Here is a 26,809-nt window from a genome sequence, read left to right as displayed (position 1 = left end):
CGCTCGGTGAAAGAAGGCACCATTCCCCGTTTCCTGAGACTACTTAGCCCGGCTAGGGGAGAGAAAGCTCGAAGTTCTCTAGGAAGTCAGGTAGCCAAGATGGGGGTTATCGATCGCTGAGTTTACAACAGCCCGGTAGGGGCGTATGAGGTTGGGCGGTGGGACCCAGACCCAGGCAAGACATGAGAGGAAAGGGCCTGCCCTAGGGCCAATCCCAAAGGACCCGGAAAGCCCAATGAACTTGAGATCACATGCCATTCTGACCATTTTTATTGTAATAAATACTCTTTAACTTTTCCTTAAGACTCAGCGTGATTCTTTGGGATGGGACCCCCCTGTCCGTTACTTATGACTGCTGTACATTTTTGGTTTCTCCAGGTCACAGCTTGCGCACCTAGAGCGCACAGCCACACTTGTCCTGCTTTGTGCATTGACCTGTGGGCGGGCACCAGGGGACATGTCACCGCACATATCGGCTTTGTATATGTCATTGATTCTGGGGTTTGTTTTTTCTCAGGGTTTCCACCAGTGAATAAGGGACTGGCACATATTTCACCCGGAATCATGTGTTGTTTTACGAGTTTTGAAATAGGGTGTACTCCATGATGACTTGAGGAAGGATTATGGGTGCTTTATTTGATCCGTTTACACTGCCTTCAGTGGTCTCATCACATCCGATTTCCCCAGCCTTCCTTCATAGATGACGCACAGGTGACCATGTCACGCTGCACAAACATTCTATACGGGTCACTTCATAGGGGTGAAATGTGGCTTCTTATCCATACATTGCTTGGTATACATGTCCCTTTTACATCTTTTCTCAATATTTGTAAGTATGCCACTAATAACACATTCGCTCATCTCCATCTTGTTAGTAGTATGGAAAACGTGCAAGATGAAGGAAATCTACAGTGTGCAGAAATGGTGGTCCTTACATAGCCAGACCTTGTGCACTGTTCATGCAGTACAGCGGACAGGCCCGCCTTCACTAGTGTGCTCTACCTCTTGTCTTTCCACAGGTTGCTTCCTGCCCCTCTAAAGGATGCTGTTGAAGTAGCGACATGGAGGAAGTGCTACACCATGCACGAGGTGAACGCTGCCCTTAGCAAGATACAGTTGGTGGGCTATTCTCAGAAAATTGTGAGTAAAACTCTGTTGTCCTGAATGCTGTTAAAAACAATCCTATTTAAAAGCAAAACCACCTCTTAACAGTGACTACATTTACTGATGTCTTTGAAAATAAACAGAATATCTGTTAATATCGTTTTGGCTACTTATGTTGTGCATTTAATCTTCTCAAAAATATACCTTAGTTTGTGTACCCTGCTCTTCAACACAGTAAAATCGTGTTTAGGTTATTATATCAGTTGTAAGGAATCGGAAGTAAGGCCCGATCACAATGGTGGCAAGATTCTGGGTATAGACTTTTATTAATCAAGAAAGGGTTGGAAAAATGCCCCACTTTCCCTAAAACTAAGAGGGGTGTCCCTCCCTCAAAGAAAATTGTCAGGAAGTCCTAAAGTAAAAAAGTCTGTCATTGTCTTGTCTCAAAATCTACCTCTGTCCCGAACACTAATAACCTAAAACAGTGCAAGGATGATATTTTCTCAAAGTAAAAGTGTTGTGTTTTTTTTTAATTTAAATTTTATTGGTTTTAAAACAAGGGTAATATACGCAGGTACATTAATGTTGTATTCACATTGGTTCATCGGTATGTTATTGAGATTAAACACAAACAGTGCTATTAACGGAATGAACTCCCCTTTCCCTTTTGCGTTAAAGTATATCTAGTCCCTTGCCCCCCCCCCCGGCCCCTCCCCCCCCGAGACGGTCAGGCAAATGTATACATTCTGTTGGCAAGAACTCAGTCTGTGCTTAGCTCAAGCTGGGATGTTTATCTCAGTTGGTTTGTATGTGTTTGTTCGGTGCGACAGGCCTAGTCGCCTCTGAGTTGCTGGATGAAGTCCGGGTCTCATCGTCGTGTATTATTTAGAGATTCTGGGTCTTTTGATGTTTTTTGTCTTTGGCTTGGGATATGTATGTTGGCGAAGTCACACCAGGTTTCCTCGTGACGGGCTGCCTTTCCATGGAGGGCCGCCGTGATGTTCTCCATCGTGTATATGTTTGTACCAATGGTGGTCCATTCTTTTTTAACTGGAAGGCGTGGAGATTTCTATTTGATGACTAGGCCGGACCTCGCCGCCAATTAGAGTGGAAATGCCAGTCCCTTTGTCCTGGTTAATTCTTCTTCTTCTTCTAGGCCGAATAATGTCAGGAGGGGAGATGGTTCTCTCTCGATGCCGTCTATTTCTTCGATCCATCCAAGCACTTTGTTCCAGTATATACGGACTTGGGGCAGTACCACCACATGTGCCAGTAGTTAGCTTCCATTCCACATTGTGTCCAACATTTTGGGCTGTTGGTCTGGTACATTTTCGATAGTCTGTGAGGGTCGTACTGCCATCTGTGAAGTAATTTTATAGCATGTAGTTTGTATTGCGCGGCGATGGATATTCGGGATGGTGTTTTGCAAATTGTGGCCCATGCCTGTTGGTCAAATTCTCTGTTGAAATCCTTTTCCCATTTCTCTTTGAGGCGTTGGTTCGTGTGTTGGTCTTTGCTGATCAGGTCACTGTACCAACGCGCATTCATGCCTTTGTTCTCGAAGGTTGTGTCGAGGATTTTCTCGAAAGGGGCGAGTTCTCTTCGTATCTTGGTTTTCCATTCCCATTTGGATAGGACGCCCGTCAGGCGTAGGTAGAGGAAAATCGGGACTGGGTGCAGTTGGAGGGCGTCTTCCAGATCTGCGATTGGTATGAATTTGTCGTCTCTCCATAGTTTTCCGACTCTTTCGAGTCCTGCGTCGAACCAGGTTTGGTATCTAGAGTTCTGCAGGATTTCTTCTCTGATCCCTGGGGCCCAGAGGTGGCTCGGGGGGATGGCCATGTAGTCACTCCCACCATCCTTTTTCCCTCCTTCCATATTTTCCATATAGTCCCCAGTATTGGATGGTTGCGTCGTCTTCGTGTAAGTTGTGATCTGGGGACCCATAGCCACTCTGAAAGCGTCACGGGGGTTAGGTTGTCATTGTCCAGCTGGATCCATTGCAAATCCTTCCTGCCTCTGAGTTGGGGATGAGGACTCTTAACTGTGTTGCCTGATAGTATCGTTCGATATCGTGAAGGCCTACCCCCCTTGGTCTTTGGGTAGTATGAGGGTTTCGTAGGGTATTCTGGGTTTCTTCCCTTCCCACAAAAATCCAGTTATTGCCCTTTTCACATGTTTAAAGAAGTCTTCTGGCACTGTCACAGGGAGTACTTGAACGGGGTATAGGATGCGTGGGAGACTAACCATCTTGATGGCGTTCAGGCGTCCCATCCAGGAGATCGTGAGGGAGGTGCCATTTTGCTAGTTCCGCTTTAAAGGCAGTGAGGAATTGTGGGAAGTTGGCCTCGTATATATCAATGATGTCTCTCGTCAGGTTGACGCCCAGGTATCGGAGTGTGGGACCTCCGATTGTGAGACAGAGTTGTTCGAATTCCGCTCTTTGGTGTTAGGGAGAATTCTCTGTTTTAGGCTGAATTTCCTAACCTAGTGAGTCCCCCAGCAGCTTTGCTGGATTTTTGGGGTTTATTTTTTTCTCCTGCCAAGAGTGAGACTCTTTTACCCTCACTCTTGGGCATGATTTGAGTGTGTTTCTTTGAATCTAGATGTGTTTAATGGGCTATGGGGTCTTTTACTCCATAGGGCTTCATGTGTTTTTGTGATGTGTGTTGCACAGCACCCTCAGTGCAGAGACACAGGGGTGTCATAGTGACCCCCCAGTATAGACTCCATACCCTGGGACTGACTACTGTCTCCCAGGGCATGTAAAGTCACCATTGACTTTACTAGTCTTAAATTCTGAACAGAACCAGTACAAACCATCATATTGTGGACGTACTGGCTGGGGCAATTCAATTGCCCCGGGGTCTGTTAGTCGAGGGGGCACGTCTCCGTCCCCCCTGATCGAGTTTTGGCTGGTGGCAGTGGATACTACTTTTTAAATTCAACCGTGAATATTTTCCTATGGGATTTCCCATTGTTTTAGGCTACTACCTTTATTTAATTATTTACGGTAGCCTCGAACATACCGCCGGTTTATTTAATTAATATTAATTCTATGGTTGGTATTTTTTGCCAAAACTTGATTCTAAAATGGCGTTTGTGTTCTCTTCTGTGACTCCAACCCAAGTCGAGCCCTTTGTTCCACTTTTTGGCGGGCTTCTCCACAGAAGCCCTCCAAAGTGATGCCACTCTGTCTGGGGTACTTAGGAGGGGTGGAGGGGAATTTAGGCACCTTGGACTGAGTTGCCTAGGCAACTCAAGTCGCACTCCGTCCTGATTGGCCCAAGTGGTGAGCCGGCCGGCTCCCCACTTAGCATGTTTGAGTGACAGCTAGGCTGAGTGAATGGGGGTTTTCTGCATAAAAGCAGGGCTTTGGGGACTGGAACTTCAGAAGTCGCCACAGGACCTAAGAATCCGACGAGGGAGAAGCTGAGCTGACCTGCCACGACACCACCACCGGTGGAGCCCTGCTGGACCGTCTCACCACTTTTCCCAACGACAGAGGAGATCTCCCGCCGGAGAGTCTTCTTCCTTTGACTGGTGAGGATAACCAGTTTCACGTCTTTTCGCCTTCCCGACGTACCTCGTGGCCGCCTTCCCTGTGCCAAGCACCCCGGCAACCGGGATACCACGTTTTACCACGACCGCGAACAAAGGTACCACCTTTAACCGGAAAACCCCGCGGCTGGTTTCTTCCCTGGTAGTGCAACAACCTTCATCTTTCCTCCAAGTCGAGATCTTCTCTTCCCCTGGACGACGACGCGACTTGCACCCACTGCCAGGAACAACTGCCACCGCTGGAGGATCCTTCCCACTTAAGGTACCGTGTCCCGCCTGGCTTCCCTTGCTACCGACTGTACGGGGTAGATTTAGACCCCGGCTTTCGAACCTTAGTTAGTCTGGGACACCGTGGTTAAACTTTCCTAAAGCCTCTCTAAACTCTTTTGAACCCTCTGCAAGACTTTCTAAGCCTAGAGTAACTGTGTGATCTTGGGCGCATTTGTGCTCTGCTCTCTCTAAGAGTGGGTCCAGCCTTTGGACTTTGGTTCACCAGTGACTTTTGCTCTTCTGCCTTGCTAACAGTGTTTCTGAACCTTAGAGTGGTGTACCTTTCCATATTCTGTCTTTTTCCCTCCCTTTATCACAAACTTATTGGAGTGCCATCTAGTTAAGCGCTCACCTCTGTATGAAAATAAGTGGTGTTTTACTGTGACTTATCTGATAAGGAAAAAGGGGTGTATATATTACAATAGTGACTGTGTTTAGAATATTTTACAATAAGAGTGCTGGAGTGTTTCAAACAGTGTGTTTTTAAATAAATAATTATATACTTTGATACCAAAGCTCTGGTCAGTGTTTGCTTTTATTGGTGTGTCTGAGTGCCTATTATGTATACTTTGCATACTGCCTAACTCTTCTTGAGAGAAGTCTGACTGCTCAGCCACAGCTACCAGGTAAATCTGGGTGGTACCGACTGCTACCAAGTGGATTTACTGCCAACACCTGTAGTCTTAAATCTTTTGCAGTGTTACCTAAGGGAACTGCACAGGTTTCTGCCTAACATTTGGCTCATGGTGGGTTCAAGTAAAGGGAAGAGGATGGATTTGGTTCTATTAATTTTGAAGCCTGACACCACGCCGTATTGCTCAATGAGTTGAATCACTTTGGGATTGATGTCATCGGGTTTTCTACATGAAGTAGGATATCGTCTGCGTACAAGGCCAACTTCTATTCTCTTCCGTTCACATGGAGCCCCTCAACACTTTGTTTGTTCTAAGCGTTTGCGCCAATGGTTCCAATGATAGTGTGAATAATATTGCTGAGAGGGGGCATCCTTGTCTCGTTCCTCTGCTCAAGGGAAACCAGCAAGAATATTGGGAGTTTACTACAACCAAAGCTCGAGGCGAGGTGTATACAGCCTTGATTCCTCATCGGAGAGTAGGACAGAGGCCTATTTTCATTAGTGTTGCTTCCAGGAAGTGCCATTCTACCCTATCAAATGCTTTCTCTGCGTCGATTGAGAATAGTGCAGTTGTGTTTGGCATTTTCTTGGCTTTGTGTATGAGGTGGAGGGTCTTACGGGTGGAGTCTGCTCCCTGTCTGCCGAGTATGAATCCCACCTGATCATTGTAGATTATGGCGGGCACATGCGTCTCCAACCTTGCGGTGAGGACCCTCGTGTAGACTTTGGCATCCGTATTTAGGAGGGAAATAGGGCGGTAGGAAGCACATTTTTTGGGGTCTTTTCCTTCTTTAGGGATAACCGTAATCACTGCCTCGGAGAAGGATGCGGGTGCAGAGCCTGTTGGGATGATATGATTTGAAGAGCTCTACCATAAATGGGAGGAGGTTGTCGATGAAGGTTTTGTAGAACCCTGCTGTATAGCCATCGTTTCCATGGGCTATCCCTGTTGGGAGCCTTATGATTGCGTCTGCTGTTTCTTCGCCTGTGATGGGGGCATCAAGGGCTTGTGCTGTATCTCGGGGTAGGCTGGGAATAGTGATGTTGTTCAAGTATTCTCTGATTGCTCTCTCATCTGTTGGGGTATCTGAGGTGTACAATTTCTCATAGAAGTTGGCGAAGGCTTCGGGGATGTCTGAGAGGTGGTCCCTGTGGGGTTCAGTGTTGTCTTGTATAATTGACACCCATCTTTCTTTATGTTGTCCACGGAGCCTGGCTGCGAGCAGAGCGTCGGCTTTGTCCCCTTTCTTGTATTGTTTCTGTTTTAGGTTTTGGAGTTTGCGCACAATATGGTCTGTGTCCAGTTGCCGCAGTTCCTCTCTCTTGCTGGTGGCCTCCTCTATTTTTCGGTTTCTATCAATGCCGGCGGATTGGACGCTGAGGTCCAATTGAGTTATTTAGTTTCTGAGCTTGTTTTCTATGAGTTGGCGGTCTCTTTTTCGTGCTGCTCCTTCTTGGATTCGTACTCCTCTCCACGTGGCTTTCCCTGCCTCCCATACCATGTTTATCTACACTTCGCCTGTGTTGTTCTTCTCGAAGTATTGGTCGATCTCCTTCTCAAGGTGTTCGTGGAATACCGGGTCTTTCCAGAGCGTTTCGTTGCAGCACCACTTCGAGGTTCTGTGAGGGAGCGCCATCCGACTAAGGGTGACCGTGACCATATTGTGGTCTGACCATGTTATAGGAGATATTTCGGACGCGGACATCACCTTCGCTAGCTCCGTTGTGAGATATATGTTGTCGACTCTAGTATATGTGCCGTGCAGCGCTGAATAGAATGTGAATTTCGTTTGCTGCGGGTTCATTTGACGCCATGCATCTTTTAGTTTGTAGGTGTCCATCATTTCGACTATTGCCGAGCGGTCAGGCTCTGGTTGGGTGTTCGCCTATGGGTTTCCGGCTTGTCTATCCAGAGTTGGGTCGGCCCACGTGTTGAGGTCGCCTCCTAGGATCACTTCGCCCTCTGCTTCGATCATGACTTTGGGGACTATATGCTGACTATATGCTGTAGGGACCTGGACTGTCCGGAATAGGGGGCGTATATGGAAGCAAGTGTGATGGCGGTGCCCTGTATCTTGCCGACCAGCTCTAGTGCTCTGCCGCTTGCGTCTGCCCAAGTTTTCTGGACTTCAAATTGTATCCCTTTGTTGATCAGGATGCCGACGCCCGCTTTCCCGAGAGGTCTTGAGCCCCAGTGTTCAGTTCCTGTCTTGGCGTTTAAGACCCTTCTTTCTTCCCCTTTAATGTATCTAGTTTCTTGTAGGAAGAGTATATCGAGCTTTGCCCTTTTAAATTCTCTGGTCACGAGTGACCTTTTGGTGGGGGAATTGAGTCCCTTGACATTGTGTCACAATTTTGATTGTGGTAGGCCTGTCGGTTACCGTGTTGTGGTTATTTGCCATTGGTGTGTTTCCTTGGTTTTTTGCCGGATCCCATCCTTTATCGCTGGATGCCAACGAAATTGGAGTGTTCTGTTGCGTGTGCCTGACCGTCTTGAGCTTTGGTGTCTTTATACCCCCCCTCCCTCCCCTCAAGGGTATACAACACAGTATTCCCTACCCGTCCCCTTTGTTCATCTTTCCCCCTGTCGTCGAGGGCTTGCATCTTTACTTGGTGGCATCCGATTCGGGGTGGAAACTATCAGTCCAATGTTGGACCACCGATGGGAACCGTTACTGCGCGGTCCTAATCACACATGAAACCATTTTAACATTTTGAGCCCCTGGCCCGCCCGGAAACCCCCTTCCCCCCAACACTTTTAACCCTGCAGTAACTTTATAGAAAGAAAATATGTTGATACATGCAGTTTTCGAGGTTCGTCGTCAGCTGGCTGTTCTGCCCCCCCCTTCAAGGGAGGTCTCATCTATGAGTCTGCCCCATGCTGAGAGCGAATGAGTTGCTTGGGTCTTGACGGTCGCCCTTGTTACGTTACCAAGTTTCAGGCCTCTTGATGCGGGCCTTGGGATGATTTTTTCATTTGCCGCTATCTGGGGTGTTGTCGCTCGTCTGCACTTTCTTGAGCCTTTCACTCTTTTTCTCCTTGGTCCCTGGAGTTCCCATCGCATTCCATTCTGTTCAGGTCCTTCACGATCTCCTTCCATTGGCGCCGTTCCAAGAAGTTCTGCGATGCAGTCACGGATTTACTTTTCCAATCGTAACTGTCTCATTCTGCTTCTGTGCTCGAAGGTGAGGGAGAAGGGGTATCCCCACCTGTATCGGGTGCCCTGATCTTTGAGCCATTTCGTCAGTGGGCTGCAGAGGCGTCTAAGTGTTAGGGTGAGCGAGGATAAGTCCTGGAGGATGGTTATCTGGGCTCCTCCAAGGGTAAGGGGGCCTCCCGATCTGGCTTTCTCTAGTGTCCTGGTATCGGTGGAATCTGGCGAGGACGGATCTTGGCCTGCCAGGTGGGCCTCCAGCTCTGTACATTCTCTCTGTTGTAGGTTCATCGATATCCTCGTCCGCCGTCAAAATTTTGATGATGTCGTGAATGGTTTTTTTGAGGTCTTCTTCTGTTTCACCTTTGTGCTCTGGAATGCCAAAAAAGCGTAGGTTGTTTCTCCTCTCACAATTTTTGAAATCATCCATTTTTAGTCAGAATTCCTCCTCTCTCTCAATTTCTCGTATTATAAGGTCCATTTGGGTTTCAAGAGTATCTATGGAGGCTTGATTGTTCTCGACCCCTTCTAGTCTTTCTTCGATGTTGTCCATTCTCTGTGTTATGTCTATTTTGCCTCTTATATTGGCTCCCATGCTATTTATTTTGTTGAGCAGGGCTGCAATGTCCCCTTTGGTGGCAGCTGCACCTATCCCTGAGGTCTCCATTATCTCTGTGGTCCTGATATCATGGGTCGGTAGGAGTGGGGTGTAGGCATATCTGGCCAATTTCACCTTGACGTTCATGGGGTGGTTACTGCGGCAGAGGAGGCACACGCCCCTGGGTCGGGGGCCCAACCCTCTGCACTATAGTGTGCACGGGTGGCTTCAAAGTGATTCCAGGTAATGGGTGATGTCCAGAGTCACAGTGTTAGTAGGCGGGAGGAGAAGGGTGCATAGGTCTTGTTGGTTTTCCGTGCACACTGTTTGGTCCCTTAGTAGCAGGGGGGCTGGTGCTGCAGGCTTCTGGGTCCCTGCCAGTGTGTCTCTGTCCTGCGGGGATTGGGAGCTGGTGTTTATTCTGGGCAGCCTTGTGTGTTCCTTATTGGTTGCTGCTTTATTTAAGGTTGGTGCTTGGTTCCCCATACAAGGTGTGGCAATAGGGTGGTCCGCTGCGTTCTTTGGTTGATCGGGCTCTTTAGTGTGGCCCTATATCAGGACGTATGGGTCGTGAGAAAGGTGACTCTTCCTTCCTTTTTTTATTTTTTTTTTTGGCCGATTACTCACCTGGGCCTGTTTCAGGGTGTTGATTTTGGCTGTTCGGCGTGTATAAGCTCCTGCTGGTAGTGTTGTTCATTAGGAGGGCTGATCGTTGGGGCCTCTGTGGGGCTTTATTCAGTTATGCAGGCTAGTGCACCGCAGTATCAATAACACGTTGTGGGATGAGGCACGCCGAGCAGCATGTATATGGGGTCTTAGGGCTTTGTGCTTTATAATGTTAAAATTGTTCTGTTTGTTGGGGCAGTTCGGGCTTCTGTGGGTGTTTGTGCCCCTCTTTCCCTGCTCGTCGCCCGCCCGAAGACAAAGGCCGCCGGCCCCATGCCGGCACGGCAGCCCGCACAACCCGCAGCCCCCAGTGGGGGCAGGGGGCGGCGCTGCGGCATCTCCCAGACCTCACGCAGGGTCAGGGGTGCCCCCCCACCGGGCGTTTAGCCGCAGTGAGATGTGGCCTCTCCGGCCCCACAGCTCAGTCGGCTATGGGAGGGGGGCCCGCTTACCTCTCTCCTCCGGAGGGCGTTCTACGCTTTTCCGGGGCGCACTGGCTGGCATCTACCGTGAAGCGGGTCTATGGGACGCTTCGCAGGATGCAGACGTAGTCTTCTCCTCAGCACCAACGGGGGGCGGGCCGCCCAGAGAGAGTCGGACCGGGCATCACGTCTGCCACATGTTCGGGGGTTCACATCGAGTAGTTGCGCAGGCTTTCTGGGAACAAGTTTCGCTTTGAAGAGGTCCTGTGCCGGACCCTCTTCAACGTTGAATTTCTCCAACTTCCGGGGTCCGATTTTGGTTGGGCTTTTTACCAGTGGGTGTGGGGGGGTCTTCAGTCAGCTTCTCCTTGGTTTTGGATCTGGGGGGGGTCACTGGACGGGGGCTCTATTCTCGTTGAGGAACTACGGAGGCGGAGCTCACATGGAGCTGGAGCTCATCCGTGCGCCCCCTGGTGGCCAACCCAGTTTGTTGTGGTTTTAACCACAGAAATGTTCCCAGTCTCTCTGGTAGTAAACAGTAGTGAGAAAACAAGCAACATTCAGAAATGCAATATTCTAATACTAGGGTGGTGCTCCTTTCCCCTAGATTTCTTCTCATCTTATTTTCCTCTGTTTAGGGCTCCTGAACCTCTTTCACCATTTTAGTAAAATGTCCCAGGGCTACTCGCAATGATATACTTCTTGGATTCACAGTCCTTTATCCCAACAACTCGGCGCACTCCGATACCAAGTGTAGGATTCCTTTTTATTGGTTCCAGGGTTCTTAACCCTCTGGTTCTCAACCTCTCATATGGGTGCGGGCCCGAGACTCGCAATACTTTATATGACTTGGTTCACTCTTCTGCCAAGCAAGTGTCTTCTCTTAGACTGTCTCTCTTTCTCTCCCAGAGTCCCAAACCCTCTTAATTTTCGTCACTTTAAACCTTTGTTTCTCATATGGGTGCGGGTTCCAGACTCGCACTAAAGCGTAATGTCTGGTTGATTTACTTCCCAGCCAAGCATACAACTCTTCCTTGTTCCCTTCCTTTATTCTCAGGGTCCCAGACCCCCTTATTGTTGACTTTTTATTTGGGGAGAGGGTCCTAGACTTGCACTGAAGCTTTATATCCGCTTGGTTCACTTTCCTGCCTAGCATACAACTTTTCGTAGTTTGCGTCTTTTCAAGTCAGGGTCCCATACCCTCTTATTCCCAACTCCTTATTTGGGTGCGGTTCCCAGACACTCACGGTGATGTTGTATCGGCTTGCTCTTGCCAAGCATACAGCTCCTTCTTATTTCTTATTTTTATATTCAGGGTCCCAGGCCCTCTTGAGTTCAACTTCTTCTCTCCTTCCAGTTTTTGTGTGCACCCCTTTGCTCCCTTGGATCTCTAGGACTTCTCTGGTAACCTGCGTGCATGTTTGCTTTTATGGTGCAAGTACCAGCGTTGCCCCTGCAGCTGGGGCGTTCTCGAGGCTCTGGTAGTGATCGGGTGACCGACGGGATCTGCAGCGACTTTGCAGAGGTTTGACACTTTCTGACGGCTTCCCTCTCTCACGCGCTTTGCTTGGTTATGGAAGGCAAAGAGTATTCGCTCAGCACCTGTCTGAGTAGTCATCTCGTCCCAGACCAACCTCGGTTTCTCCTGTTCCTTGGGTCATGGCTCCCCTTTCTGTTCGCGTCTGTGGCTCCGGTGCACAGCTCTCCTCAGAGGATCTGTTGCTCTCTATAGCGTCCCAGCTGAGGTCCATTCAAACTCCTGCATGGGATTGTTGTACTGCCTTGAGCCAATCACATGCTTGGAGAAGCTAGACCGCTCATACTGCTTCACAATAGTGATCCTTGGACTCCCGGTCATTATCATCATCTTCACAGTACCAGTTTGAAAAACACATTCATGATACTTTATACTTTCTGGTCTTTCAGTCTTGTCGGATATGTTGGATTGACTGACTTGACAACAAAACACATTTTCTCTTTCTAAATAGGGGGAAGGAGGATTTATGGTTGAGAAGTGCTTTATTGATGCAGGGTCATACCGCATTCTATGATAACGGTTGTCTCAAGTCCCATAGAGGGATTCCTTCCCCATCTGATCCTCCCTCGGTGCATCACCTCGGTGGACTATTGTACTGTGGACATTCTGTCCTGGCCCCATGGGAAAGGTCTCCCCCCCCCCCCCTATGGAAGAAGAAACGGCATACTCAGATTTGTCACCCAATGTATGGTTAAATGCTATGCGGAATGAGTATACAATATGGGTTCTTGTGTAGAGAACTCAAATCTGTAGGTGACCGACCATGTAAGTGGAAAAACAAAGCAATGGACGCTTTTGTGTCCGACTTCCTCTTTACCATTATATAATCATATTTCGCAAGTTCATTTTGACCACAAGACATGACTCTCTACATTAATTTTGCCTGTGTTGCCTGCTGCCACCTACTCTGTACCTGCAAAATCCAGCCTAACCTTTGCTTAATTTCCAGCAAAGCTGTAAGTAATTGTGAGGAGCCAGGAATGAGAAACGGACACAGATGAGACATGTTTGTGGCTACAAACTTTTATTTAAATTATAAAGGGTTGGAAAATGCCTCACTATCCCTGATCTAGTAGGAATCTCCCTACTTCAACAGAAAGCTAATGAGTCTGTGAATGTCGGGATGTCCAAATAAAGTATGTCCTGTGTCTGTAATCACACTCTAAAACAACTATAAGGTGCAAAGGGTAATATTCCTTGTTTTCTTAAAGTATTGAAAAGTGGTAAAAGTCGAATACAAAAGTTCAACATCCAGCAACAGGTTTTCTTCATGGACAACGTTCATAGTTCTAGAAAGAACCTCCTTCTCTGGGTCCTGTTCAATATGTACGACTAAGCTTAATTGATCTACGTCTTTCATTATGATCTGATTATTGACTATTAACTTACTATCTTGATTGTATTTCTTTTGTATTATTGCCTCCTGTGCAAACGCTGTGAAACCCGTGGGTCTGGCTATTACACAAATGTTAAAAGACAAAAACAAAAACATCTTTGCATTCAACATCCAATTTCAAAAGGATCTACCAAGTTTCCAAGAGGACCTTTCTCTCCCCTCAGAACAATCATGTAGCTTGCAGGACTTGATCATGGTTTCTCTTCACTTCCAGTTTCAAAGACCCCTTACTTCTCGGGGCTTTTCCTTTCAGCACTTTGTTCAGATTTCACAATTCACACTTCAAAACGTTATTGCTCCTTCTCTCATCACTTCATCGTTCATGTAACTTCTCTCATCACTTCACTGTTCATATATTGCTTTTCCTTTTAACAGTTTATACACTATTTCATGCACCCTTGTCTTCACCTGGTATACTTCCCTGCCAGGACTTGGCATATGAAACATTTTAACTTACCTTCAACTGGTTTACTCTCCTGCCGGGACTTTATTACACAGTTACCTATTCCTTCAGGTATGACTTTATTGCAAGATTTACAATTTTCTTGACAAATACTTTCATCTATTTAATGGATTCCCAATTGCTTTCTTGCTTTGTTTTCATGAAGCGGTACAGTTGTTGACACCATCCGCCTTCCCATGTATTTATATTGCATGTTTTAATAGCTACAGGCTTCCTTGGTTCTCATTACTTTCCTTTCGGGTCGCCTACAAGTAATGGTATTGGTACACCAGCAGCCTGGTAACCCTTCCATTTTCCCAGTGCTTACTGCTTGCCTTCAGCGTTGTTTCTTCTTCATTGGCTCTGCTGAATTGGCTCCTGTGCGCCCAGACAAGCGCACTATTGCCTCTTGTTTCTTCGGTATGTGTATCCCGCAGTGGTTCCCTTCTGCATGGTAAACTACCAGCACCTCCTTCCTGATAGTTGCATCGGCTTCTCTGCTGTTTGCCACAGCTTGTCTTTCCTCTGTGTAGTATTCAACAGCGTTCCTGACTGACGGGCAGACCTGCGTCGCAGCTCGCTCCGCTACTTCTCCTTCCTGTGACTGCCTTGACCTCCTTCAGCTGAGTTTGAGTTGTATTTAAACTTCTCGGCTCTGCTATTTCTTATCCAGCAACTAGACTGTTGCACTTGATACTCGGTCCCATTAATCATCACTTCTGCGCAATTCTTCCATGTGTCTGTGACCATGGATTTTCCTCTTGCATGGTATTGAGGAATTAAAGGCTGAGCTTTATTGGGAGTAGTCTTTACTATTCATCGTCTCTTCCTCGTGTCAGGGGTTAAGGGTCTTCCTCTGAAATGGTATTGGGGGAATGAATACTGAGTTTCACTAGGAGTAACCTTCTCTACTCCTGTACTCTTCCCCATGTCAGTGGCTAACATGTGATTCCTACTGGTATCCTGGGGAAAAAGTAGATCCACTAAAAGGTTGGGGAGGGGTATGAAAATATGCCTTTAGATTTTGGGGAATAGAGGGAACATAACTAAAAGGAAAGGGGGAGTTTGTGGTTTCCTCTAACAATACCTCACCATTTCCCTGAAGTATTTCTTCCCCAGGTGGTCCTCCCTCATATAGCCGCCCCAGGGCTAGGATCAGGTAGCGGCTGCCGTCACCCCCCTGGCCACATAGGAAGCTGCGTCAGGGAAAGTAGTGAGGATATCGCCAGATTCATCACATAACCTACTTCCCCTCAACAAGTTGGACACTGTAACAACCTCATCCCTGGCCTGCCAATCCCTTAGAAAGCAACACATAGCCTTTTCAGCTATTCAAAGTCACCTCACCTGCCCCACCAGATATCAGGCAGGCTGATGCGACAGGTCCCTTGTACAAGTTCTTCTCCAGTTTCACATGTGGTACCTGTTGGCGGCCTTCTCCATTTGCACTCTGAGCTGTTTCCCCTTAGAAATACAATTCAATAAGTATATAGGAGCCACCAAACATCTGTACTGCCTCATCATTTTGGCCACATTTCCTCCTGGCACCATTCTACCTGAACACCCTTCTCACTGACATAGGAAGAGCCCTTCTGCCAAATTCCATGCTAGTTGACCTCTGGTGCAGCAATGATGCCAGTTTCACTCCCCGATTTAAATACATAATGTTCAAGTTCCCACTTTAATCGACTTGGCAATCTCTATCTCATCACCCTTCCAGCACTAGTTGTTATCCACTGTAAAATTTCTATGTACAACGTGATGGAATTCTTTTGCATTCTTTTTGGAGATGCTTAAGAGTTCGGTTGGAGATGTTTAACAAAGGTATATCTCAATCTTGTGTATGAAATGCCACCTAACATTTCCAACTTCACATTGTGGTATATTAAACTGTACATGCCAAATTCTGTGAAGTCTGATGAATGTTTCCATAGTTTAATAAACAGAGAGAAAGAGACCAATTTTTCACTTTCAGTAGAAATACTCAAAATTATCTGTTTAATATTTTTGGCACACACTTAGACTTTATGTAGCATCTCACCCCTCTTCTTTTGCCACCTCCCTACTCCTCACCCCACTATCTTTTCTCCCTCCTCTCATTATTCCCCCCATTTCCATTTAGCACTTACTCTTATCATTTGTTCCCGTGACTTTTGATAGCAGCTTGTCTGTCTCTCATCCTCCCCTCCTTCCTCCCCCCACCCCTGCTCTATTAATTTGTCGCTGACAAATTTGCACTGTAGCGTGTCTTGTTCATCTCCTTCTCCCCACTCTTATCCCCCCGTGCACCCTCCCACTCCTCCTCCTGTTTACCTCGTGCACTACATCAATTGTCGTCAGGCATAGTAATGTTACTGCTTGTTTTGTTCTCCTTCTTTTCCCTTCCCTCTTTGCCTTATTTGTTCTATGCACTTGCACTATACAAAATGTCGTCAGGCCCACTACGATAGTTATTTTTCACATTCTGTACTGTCTCAAGGACTTTAATTGAATGTAACTGTATTTTCCTATGTTCCCTCCCTCCTTAAAGCGCTTTGAAACACGTGTATAGGCGCTATATAAATAAACAATCAATCAATCAATCAATCGGTGGACACTACAGGCACTTTGAAAATCTGACAAGGAAACCATGTGTCATTCACTTTTGAAAATTAGAATGAATTTTGATATTTCCGGTATGCACCAACACCCAAAAAACACACAGACGCAAACGAAAACAAAGTGATCTGGGAAACTGGAAATTCCATTTACTGAGATGGATAGGGGCCTCTGAAGAATGCACTAAAGTGAATAAATCTATAGGAATAGAAATATACAGTTATTTACCTGAGATGTTGCATACCATTCTAAGGTTAAGAACAGATATTTAAAACATTAAAGCTAGCTTCGCAATCAAAGTAGTAGCTGACCTTCTCCGAGTTGTGACAAAACCAGCTGGGATTGCCTTCCCCATTTGCCACAGATGGGCTTATGAGTTCTTGGTCACCTCCATCTTATAGGGTCCTGGCTGCCCTCTTCTCCACCGCTATATTCCTGCTATGCTCCTGCACATCTTCAACATTGTGTTTTTATCTCCTCCCGCGTGGTCTTGATCCCTTCAGATCAGGGTCTGTCTCCTTGCTTTAGACCAAGTGTGCCCTCTCATGCTTTCCTTATCTTAGTGGCAATGATATTCCTAGCCTCACACACCTTCTTGCCTTCTGGTGTTTCCAACCAACCTCTTCCTGTTTTCTTAGCCCATCACCTCCAGGTGTATCCAACCGCCCTCCACTAGATGTTTCCCGTGAACCACTCCTGATGCCTTCAACCAATCTCCTCCTGACTTTTCTCTCTTATCCACAGCCTTCTATTCTCTCCACTCTCTCTCCAATCTCCATCCTCTGTATCCAACTTACTTTAGACTCCTGCTGCTGCCAGCTCTGACTCTAAACACCTACTCTGTCTGACTAAGAGTTTGGGCTTAAATAGTGCTGTGACCTCACATAGGTTTGGGCTTTGTGATGAATCCCTGGATGTCGCCTCCTCCCATTGGGGAGAACCCTTCTCATGTGGCCAGGGTGGTGCAGCAACAGTCCAATAACCCCCCTGGGGTGGAACACAGCAGGAGGATCACATGGGGAGGGATATTTCTCATGTGAGGAGGAACGACACAGAGGGGGGAATGCGGTATATATCAAACTCAAAGTGAAACTACTGGGACAAAGAAGAAGAAGCACAGAAGAATGATGAATGCCATGCAGGCACTAACAGCGCGGTACAGTCAATATGAACAATTGAGAACGCTTACTAGTATAAAGAAGGAAGAATGTTTTGACACGAGGTTAAGCATCCCTGGAGGAACCACAGTCACAAGCGTGTACGACACGTTCGAAAAGCAGGCGGTGCGGGACACCAAGAAGGAGAGAGAAGCCAGCCCTAAGGAGAGAGGCCGCTCTCCGAGCAAGGAAGCAGAGGTTCCTGGTGTGCCCGACCACGGGGAGATGCCAGGAAGCAAAACCGCGTTCCTGAACTGAAGTCTCATCTCTGCCAGTCCGCCAAGGATCACCAGAGGATGGCGAGTGCAGACCAACCCCCACATCAGACCGCTGGCATTGCGAGACCCACAGCCATTGTGGACCATGAAACAAGGTACACTGGCTATTGGGTAGACACGGAGGCCCTGAGAATTAGCAGCAGAAGTTGCCTGAAGGGGAGGGACCCCAAATACAGGGTCACAGACCCTAGTGGACAAAGAAGTCATCCAGGAAAATGGGAAACGGAAGAAAAGTTAGTCTGGGACCCACACTCATATAAAGATTCCATCCACGGCAATTGTCACAGTACCTGGCAGGTTAGTGTACCAGGTTGGCTGGGACTACAAGAGACATAAAACCAAGACCATTGAAATTAATCCTGAGAGAGGCGAGTTGAACAATAATGCTTGCACCCATAACAATCTTCACAAACACTGTGTCTGGCTGGTTTGTGCACCGGATTGACTATGAGAATAGAAGAGGAAAGAGGAAGGGGCTCATAACCCCTTGAACTGTGTTATTAATAAAGGCCAAGACGCTGGAAGAGGAATCAAGAGAAAGAGAAACAAAGCACTTGAAGGAAAGTGGACATTGACAACCGCCAAGCAGAAGGAAACCCACTCTTGGGAACACCAGGCGCCGTCAGACTACAGGACAAACGTTGTCCATCTCTTTGGAGTTGTTTTGCACCTTTTGAGAACATTGGTGTTTTGAACTACAGTGGAACTGTTGAACTGTTAAGAAGAAGACTCCCTGCCACTGCACTTTAGTTTGAATTATTAGTGTGAGTGTTAGAGATAGGGTTTTGACATGAGGGTGGACTTATTTGCTTTTGGATATCCTGATCGACCCATTAGCACATTTTGTTAAGGCAGGAAAACACCTTTTAATGTTAGGCCTAGTGAGGCATTTCCCCAACCCTTCTTAAGTTGAATAAAAGTTTATAACATTCAAAATGCCACCATTGTGGTGGTCTCTTGCTTCTACACGCTTACAGCTTCCTGTGAGCATCTGCACCTGGGGATGTGAAGTAATGTGGGGCTCTAATTGGTTGAGTCAAATTGGTTCACCTCTGTGTGTTTTGGAACTTTGAGGCCAGGGCAAGTCTTTAAAAGCTGACACCATTTTGGATTTCTCTTCCTTGTCCTGGAAAGCTCTGTGCGCCTCATGGCGTGCCCTTGGTGTTTCACATGATGTTAATGATAGTGAAAGCATTTTTAAAGTTGGTGCCATTTCACAGCTTGTTCCTTCTGGCTTTGTGCTGCCGTAAAACCTACCTAGTGTTGAACTATAACGCTATCTCACTGCACGAGTAACGAGTATTGTAGGAAAGTCTGTTGAGCCGCTGATGTTTGTGTAGGCTTGCCAGGCAGGCGCCGTAGAAAACTTTGGTGTGGCTCCGATGCCTGAACAAACTCGCAGCGCAAGAGCGATAGGAATATGTAAAGTGCCACTGATGTCTGAGGTGATGTTAGCTACCTGTTACAGAGTAATTTTCTTCCTTCGCTACATTGTTTTTTTCACTTGCAATGTTCAGTTTTCTTAAAGGGGCATAATCGGTCAATTGCCATTGTGTAGGTATACATGAGGGGCACCTTTTTGGGAATGTACAGACCCTTGGATTACTGGTATCACATGGTTTAGATTTAGGCGTCAATCGTATTATTGAATCATCCCCATATTACCCCGGGCCCATCATGCACTGGCTCAGGGAGGTACCCAGTCCTCTTGTTCACCTGTTCACCCCCCTTGATATTCCCAGTGCTAGGCAAAGCACTTCATCACAATATGAAGTTATGGTGGCAATGCAACAAAAAGTAAGGTCTATAAACGCTGGGAATGCCACTTGTGAGAAAACTAGGGGTATTCTCACATGTAGACCCTGAGAATCCTCTATTCAGGTGGCCTGGGGAGGGCTGTTGATTTTGTATCCCAACACTGGGGGTGGAGGAGCCAGGGAGGATCACCTGCGTAGGGGAGTCCGGGGTTGTGATCATGGAAATACCCCAGATGTGATGCGGTATCCCAGCAGGATAATAGGCAAGAAGGAAGAAGTCTCTGAAACCTTTTATGGGTTGTGCAGGCCCCATTGTCCCTGATCCAAGAGAGAGGCGGGAACGCCATATTAGAACAAATGCAGGCAGGGAGTTGGGTCAGAGGAAACAACAATGTGACTTTAAACCCAACATCTATCTCCCCACATTCTAGACCCAATGGGAGGCCATCAAAATCAGTACCTTTATGGCAGGGGACCAGGAGTAGGAAACCACTTAACCAAAGGGGAATCACCCCAGTGGTATAAAAACAGAGCCAGGAGATTCCCCTCTTTCCCTCTGTCAGTCATCCTATGATCACTCCACCCATAAAGATAATTTTCAATCCCATTTCATCTCCCACTCCTCATTTCCAACAAATACTGAGATGAGGAGGAGGCAACTAAGATCAGTAAAGATTACTGCGAGAAACCTGATGGTATTCTCCCACCCACTCCCTTGGGATCTTCTATTCAGGTGGCCATGGAAGGACCATTGCTTTTGGATCCCAACCCTGGGGATGGACAAGCGAGGGAAGATCACCTGAGTGAAGGGTCACGGGGGATTGGGAGGGAAATGCAAGAATGCATTTCCAAGAAGTACTGATACGAGGAGGAGGACACACAGATCAATGAGGATTACCCAGAGGAATAACATGGGGAGATTAAGGGCAACCGACTTTAGAAACAACCACTGTCCGACTAATTGTCAGGCAGAGTCAGTCATGGATAGGACTATTCACACCTGAATTCTCCTCTTCAGCGTGACAGTTCAGCTCTATCCCTCAAATCTGAGAGTGCAAGGGTGCACGCACGTAAAGGTAAGCAGAAGAAAGCAGAGTGCCATGGGCACGCTAAGGAAAGCAGAAGAAAGGAAAGGGCCAGGGGCACGTTAACGAGGGTGCAAGTGTGCACGGAAAGGAAAGCAGGCTAAAAGGGATGCAAAGAGCATTTTGAAAGAAATAGATGTAACAGAAGTACTGAGAGCAAAGAGAGGGGAAAGAGGGACATAGTGGTCACGCATAGGAAAAGGAAAAATCCTGGCGTTTTCAAAAGCCTCTGATTCTACCCCATGAACGAATGGTTTATGAATTCAAGACAGAACTGTAATAAATCATATGTTGTAGTTGTAAACTGGAAGAGGTCTAAGAGCTTGGGGAAGGAAGGAGACTCTGAGAGTACACCCCGATAAAGAACTGAGTTTTGTGTTTCAAAGTTGACGGGCCTGAACTTGGGTTGATTGATTGATTGTTTATTTATATAGCGCCTATACACAATGTGTTTCAAAGCGCTTCAAGGAGGGAGGGAACATAGGAAAATACAGTTACATTCAGTAAAAGTCCTTGAAACAATACAGAATGTGAAAAATAACTATCGTAATAGGCCTGTCGACATTTCTGATATTGCAAGTGCATAGAACAAGTAAGGCAAGAGGTAATGGAAAGGAAGGAGAACACAGCAAGCAGTAACATTACTATGTCTGACGACAATTGATGTAGTGCAGGAGGTATACAAGAGGAGGGGTGGGGGGGCAATGGATATGAGGGGGAGAAGGAGATGAACAAGGCACACTACTAAGCAAATTTGTCGGTGAAAAATTTAAAAAGCAGGGGTGGGGGAGGAGGGAGAAGAACATAGGGGGGGAGGAGGGGAGACAGACAAGCTACTATCAAAAGTCAAGGGAACAGATGATAGGAGTAAGTGCTAGGAGGGGGAAGGCTGAGAGGAGGGAGAAATAAGTAGGAAGGGGGTAGGAAGATAGTAGAAGAGGAGGGAAATTAAGGAGGTGGGAAAGGGGTAGAAGGCAGGTAAGGTGGGGGCAGGGGGGTACACAGAGCCAAAAAGGGGTGGGGGAGCAAGGCAGGGTGGGGGCACACAGACACGCACGGGGGGTGTGGGGGCACACAGACACTCACGGGGGGACATGGGGGCACACAGACACTCACAGGGGGCATGGGGGCACACACACTCTCACAGGGGGGCATGGGGGCACACACACACGGGGAAATGGGGGCACACACACACATACACACTCACGGGGGGGGCATGGGGGCACACAGACACTCACGGGGGGCCATGGGGGCATACAGACACGCACGGGGCCAGCGATCCAGCGTACCGTGGTGGACAGGGGTAGACCGCCTTTGTAGTGGGCCTTCAACGGTGTGGCCGGCTCCCGCCTCCCGGGTTGCAGCCATTGGCTTAAGAAGCCAAGGCAACCAATGGGAGAGGGGGGCAGGAGCTGGCCCAGCAAGAAGAAAAACATAAATTCAATTTCACAAGGAATCGGCCATCTTGGAAGGCCAACAGACATCAGGCAATGAAAAAGGCAGTAATATATGAATTCCCCAATGGGAAGTGCGCGGAGCGCAGCATGTTATCTAAACAGGGCCTGGTGTACACGAGCAATTTAAATGTGCACATGAAGTCAATTTAGAGGCCGCTCGCCGCATCGTGCATTTATGTCCCAAAGTGTCTTTTTCCTTACCCCACAGCATGCGCAGCAGAAGAGTAGTCCAGCGCTGATGGAGGGTGCTGGGGGGCAGAGGGAAGGGGTTCCGGAGGGGTCAGCAGATGGAATGGAATGGAATGGAGTGGAGTGGAGTGGAGTGGAGATGGAGGCGGGGCCTCGTAGTGGGCCTTCGACGGTGTGGCCGGCTCCCGCCTGAACCCTGAGAGGCCTAACCAAATTAGAGACTTGATAAGTTTAGTTAAACTGATAAAAAGGATTGAAGCAGTTCTGGGGGTGTAGCCTTGATCTTACCGGAGTGGATTTCTGCCTCTATCATTCGTATGCAGGCCCACTCCTCCTTCGAATGCCTGGTCTGTAGTCTCTTTCTCTTTCTCTTTCTCTTTCTCTCTCTCTTTCTCTTTCTCTCTCTCTTTCTCTCTCTCTTTCTCTCTCTCTCTCTCTCTCTCTCTCTCTCTCTCTCTCTCTCTCTCTCTCTCTCTCTCTCTCTCTCTCTCTCTCTCTCTCTCTCTCTCTCTCTCTCTCTCTTTCCCCCTCCCCCCCAAAGCCAACGCACACACTGCCACCCACCTTCTCGGTCATTCGACCCATGAAGCGTGTGTCAGTTGAGGCTTTCACCACCTCCTTCTCTCCCTCCCCTGTACCTCTGGCTGACTCACACCCTGACACAGCCCTGTCCATGCTCCACTCTGCTATCTCCGACACTCTTGATGTACTTGCGCGTCATGAGAATCTGCATGAAGCCTAAAAGCCAAGGGCAACTCCTGGTACGACTCAGACTTCGTCACCCTAAAACGCAAGTGTAGGGAGGCTGAGAGGAAATGGTTGGCATCTTGTACATCCTCTGACAAACTGGCCTGCCGCCTGCTCCAAAGGCAATACTGACTGTCTGTCCTCCCTAAGAAGAGAGCTCACATCCAAGCCCGCGTCTCTGCGGCATCTAACATCTTGGCCGAACTCTTCAAAATCTGCAAGGAGCTCTCCAATCCTGCTTCCATCTCTGCCTCGCCTGTCCCCTGCCAGGCCCTCTGTACATCCCTGTCTTCTCATTTCATCTGTAAAACCCAGGACATCTTGTCTACCGTTTTGTCCTCTCCTGCTTCTCCCTCCACTCTCTCCTCTTCCTCCGTCCCTCCTGCTCCCCCTCCCTTCTCTGCCTTTTCTCTCTTCACCACCCCTGACAAGGTTTCTAGACAAGTCTGATCTATGAAAGCCTCGTCAAAACAGGTTCTTCCCTGTTCTTCCAAAACCATCATGGACCACATTGACACCCTCGCTCCAGCCTTGGCCGCCTTCTGCAACCACTCTTTCGCCAATGAAACCTTCTTTTCCCCCCTGAAGCACTCTCTTGTGCACCCTCTTCTCAAGAAACCTGTCATGGCCACAGGCCCCAGAACACAAAAACCACACTATCTACTGATGGGGGCAATGGGTCACTTGACTCACTTATGTCCCTTTGGGACCCATGAACACAGGGGCCCTGGCTGGACTCAGTCCTGGCGCCTTTGGCGCCAGGCTCATATAGAGATGTGAGCAGGAACACTTTATTTCAGTGCAGGAGTGCTTTTATTTTACAAGAACTTTCGAGGAGCTGAAAGACTTTATTCCAGAGAACATCCTCATGTGCTGACTCATCGGGTGTGGCTCCCTAGGCCTGGTCGTCATGTACTGACTCATCGGGTGTGGCAGGGTGTGGCAGGCAGGCTGAACCTGTTGGGCGTGGCTTCAGAAGCTAAGCTATATAAGCTGCTCCATCCTTAAGGCCGGTGCTTGGCAATACTGTGCACTTGCGTGCAACGTGACGCTCACGACTGCTTGGACCAGTTTACTTGCCTTTGAAAACGGGCGTTCTCCTGCATACTCGCCTCCAGGAAACCGGTGCTTCATCGCTTCGTCTGCAGACTCATCTCCTGACATCCAATGATCTTGATCCCGACGCCGCAGCACCGCACTCCGCATCCACAAACTCAGACCCTGTGAAGAAGAAGAAAGACAAGGTTAGAACATCCGTCCAAGGGCTGCCGCGCAATTGGACCTCGCGCACCCCCCAGTTAACTACTTAGCAGCTACTGTACCGCTGCAGCTTTGTTCCTCATTCCCTCCGGATGCCGCCTCGAGCTCCGCAGCTTCTGCCAGGCCGGCAACATCACCTGCAAGAAAAGAAAGCAAAAGAGCAAACATCAAAAGTGGAACGGACAGCAATACAAGACAACAAACTTTACAATACAACAAAAACAGACGAGGAAAGACAAAGACAAACAGGAACACTTACCTGAAGTATAGTGGCTTAGTCGCAGCAGGACTGGACTACCACGTGCAAGGGACCAGTGAAGGAACTCGGTCCAGATTATTCAAGCGCCCCTGCCAGAAGCAGCAGGAAGGAGTGCTCGCCAATACTAATCAACAGGTAAGCTTTTCAGGGACAGTGCATCCCACGGGTACCACGGTTTGGGAGAAGGGGTCTGGAAGGGGATCAGGCGCACAAACTGGCATACTCACACCCCCTACTCTCCACATAGGAGCAGTCCCGAGCAGCATCACCTATTACCACCAGTCACCACATAAGCGCAGAGGGCGAAGTCTGACCCGAACGACCTCACCCCCGGGAGGGCTGCAATCGTGCCCCAGCGTCTCCGCAGAGACCAGGTGAGCGTAACAAAACCTTCAGCCGACCCCTCCTGTCTGGCTAACTATCGCCCTATCTCCATCACTCCTTTCCTGGGCAAACTCCTGGAGAAGCTGGACATCTCCCAACTTAATATTCACACTAATTCTTAGGGTTGTCCTCATGACCATCAGTCTGGCTTCAGAGCATCCAGAAGCACAGAAACTGCTCTCCTGAACATCCGTGAAGACCTGCTCTTAACCTCGATGCTAATCTCCCCTCTGTCCTCATTTTATTTGATCTCTCTTCTGCCTTTGACACGGTGAACCATGCCATCCTGCTCAACCGGCTCTGTGATAACCTGGGTATGACTGATCAGGCTCTGGCCTGGCTGACTTCTTTCCTCTCTGATCGACCCTCCCAGGTTCAACTTGGGTCCTTCCTTTCCTCTATCTCCCTCTCTACCTGCAGCGTTCCCCAGGGGTCTAACCTCTCACCCTGGCTTTTTTAACCAATACCTGGCAACTATCGCCCACTCCATCGCCATTTTCTGCTCCAATTTTCAGTGTTATGCTGATGACACTCAACTAATTTTCAGGCTCCCCTCAGCCACCTCTTCTCCATCTCTCATCTCTGATTGCCTTTCTGTCATTCAGGACTGGTGTGCCACCAACGATCTCTGCCTGAATGCCAGCAAGACAGAGATCCTCCTCATCGGCACACCTTCACCCTCCTTTCCTATCATTCTCTGGCCGGCCTCCCTTGGCCCTCCTCCTACCCCAACCTGCGAGGCTAAGAACCTCAGGGTCATCTTTGACTCCACACTTTCCTTCTCTGCCCACATCTCTGATGTCTCTAAAAAAGCAAACCTCCTACTGAACCTCCTCTGAGGTATTCTGCCTTTCCTCTCTTTCCTGCAGAAGCTCACTGTCTCACAAGCCCTGGTCCTCTCTAGGTTGGATTATTGCAACAGCCTCTTTCTAAATCTACCTGCTTCTACTCTCCGCCCTTTGCAACTTATCCAGAACAGGACTGCAAGACTTGTCCTTGGCCTCAAGCTCTGGGATCTTATCTCTCCAGCCCTGAAATCTCTCCACTGGCTCCCAGTGGCTGCAAGGATTAAATTCAAGACCCTTTGAATTTGTGCACAAGGCTTTCTGGGGCCTGGGTCCAAAATATCTTCAGCTGTCCCTCCTTAAATACCTTCCCTCCCGACCTCTTCGCTCATGCACCTCCAACTCCCTCAGGGTTAATTGTTTTTCAAAGAAATGAGCTGGGGGTAGATCTCTGTCTTTGGCTGGGGCCTCCCTCTGGAACAGCCTCCCTGCCTCTCTGAAAATTGAGGCGTACCATCTCTGGTTCCGTAAGCACCTCAAGACCTTCCTCTTTGCTTCTGCCTTCGCTCCGCCTCTCCCCTACTGATCTGCTCTGTCTCAGCATTGTGCACCTGGTTACCCTCTGACTTTCGCGCCCAGGTACCTGCTCATCCTGCCACCCACCTGCTGCTCCTGGCAATCCCTTGCACTGGGGTCTGTATCTGTAACCCTACAGTCCCCCCCCCCTTTTTTCTGCACTTATCAGACGCAACTTGTCTGTTGCCTTAAACCTAGCATTTGCCACTTGCTGGCTGCACTACCACTGTTTGTTGCTTTTTAATATTTATCTATTTATTTATTTGTATTCCTCTGCTCAGCACTTTCCACTTCACCCCCCTCCCATGCACTTTCCCCTTTCCCCCTCCCATGCACTTGAGCGTTCTCAATGTCACTGGGCCTAGTAAGATCTTTGTTTTGTTTTTCCTTGTTCCCCTCGCTTGCCTCGTCACGCTCTGAAACACTTGTGTACGAGCGTGATACAAATAAAATATCAATATCCTGCAGGACCGGCTGCCCATGTACTGCCTC

At 48.1% G+C, this 26,809-nt stretch overlaps 1 protein-coding gene across 2 annotated transcripts in view; it reads left to right on the top strand.

Annotated features, from left to right (window-relative positions):
* INTS9 (integrator complex subunit 9) overlaps positions 1-26,809 on the top strand; it is a 1,072,683-nt gene that overhangs the window by 455,885 nt on the left and 589,989 nt on the right. For both annotated transcript variants that reach the window (XM_069605700.1, XM_069605699.1), the window contains one exon: positions 1,020-1,140. In XM_069605700.1, the coding sequence (XP_069461801.1) occupies positions 1,020-1,140 (121 nt within the window). The remainder of the gene's footprint in view (positions 1-1,019; positions 1,141-26,809) is intronic.

This window comes from Ambystoma mexicanum, chromosome 4p (genome assembly GCF_040938575.1).
Source record: "Ambystoma mexicanum isolate Mex_15411 chromosome 4p, UKY_AmexF1_1, whole genome shotgun sequence".
Lineage (NCBI taxonomy): Eukaryota > Metazoa > Chordata > Amphibia > Caudata > Ambystomatidae > Ambystoma > Ambystoma mexicanum.
This window is presented reverse-complemented; position numbering and strand designations above follow the sequence as displayed.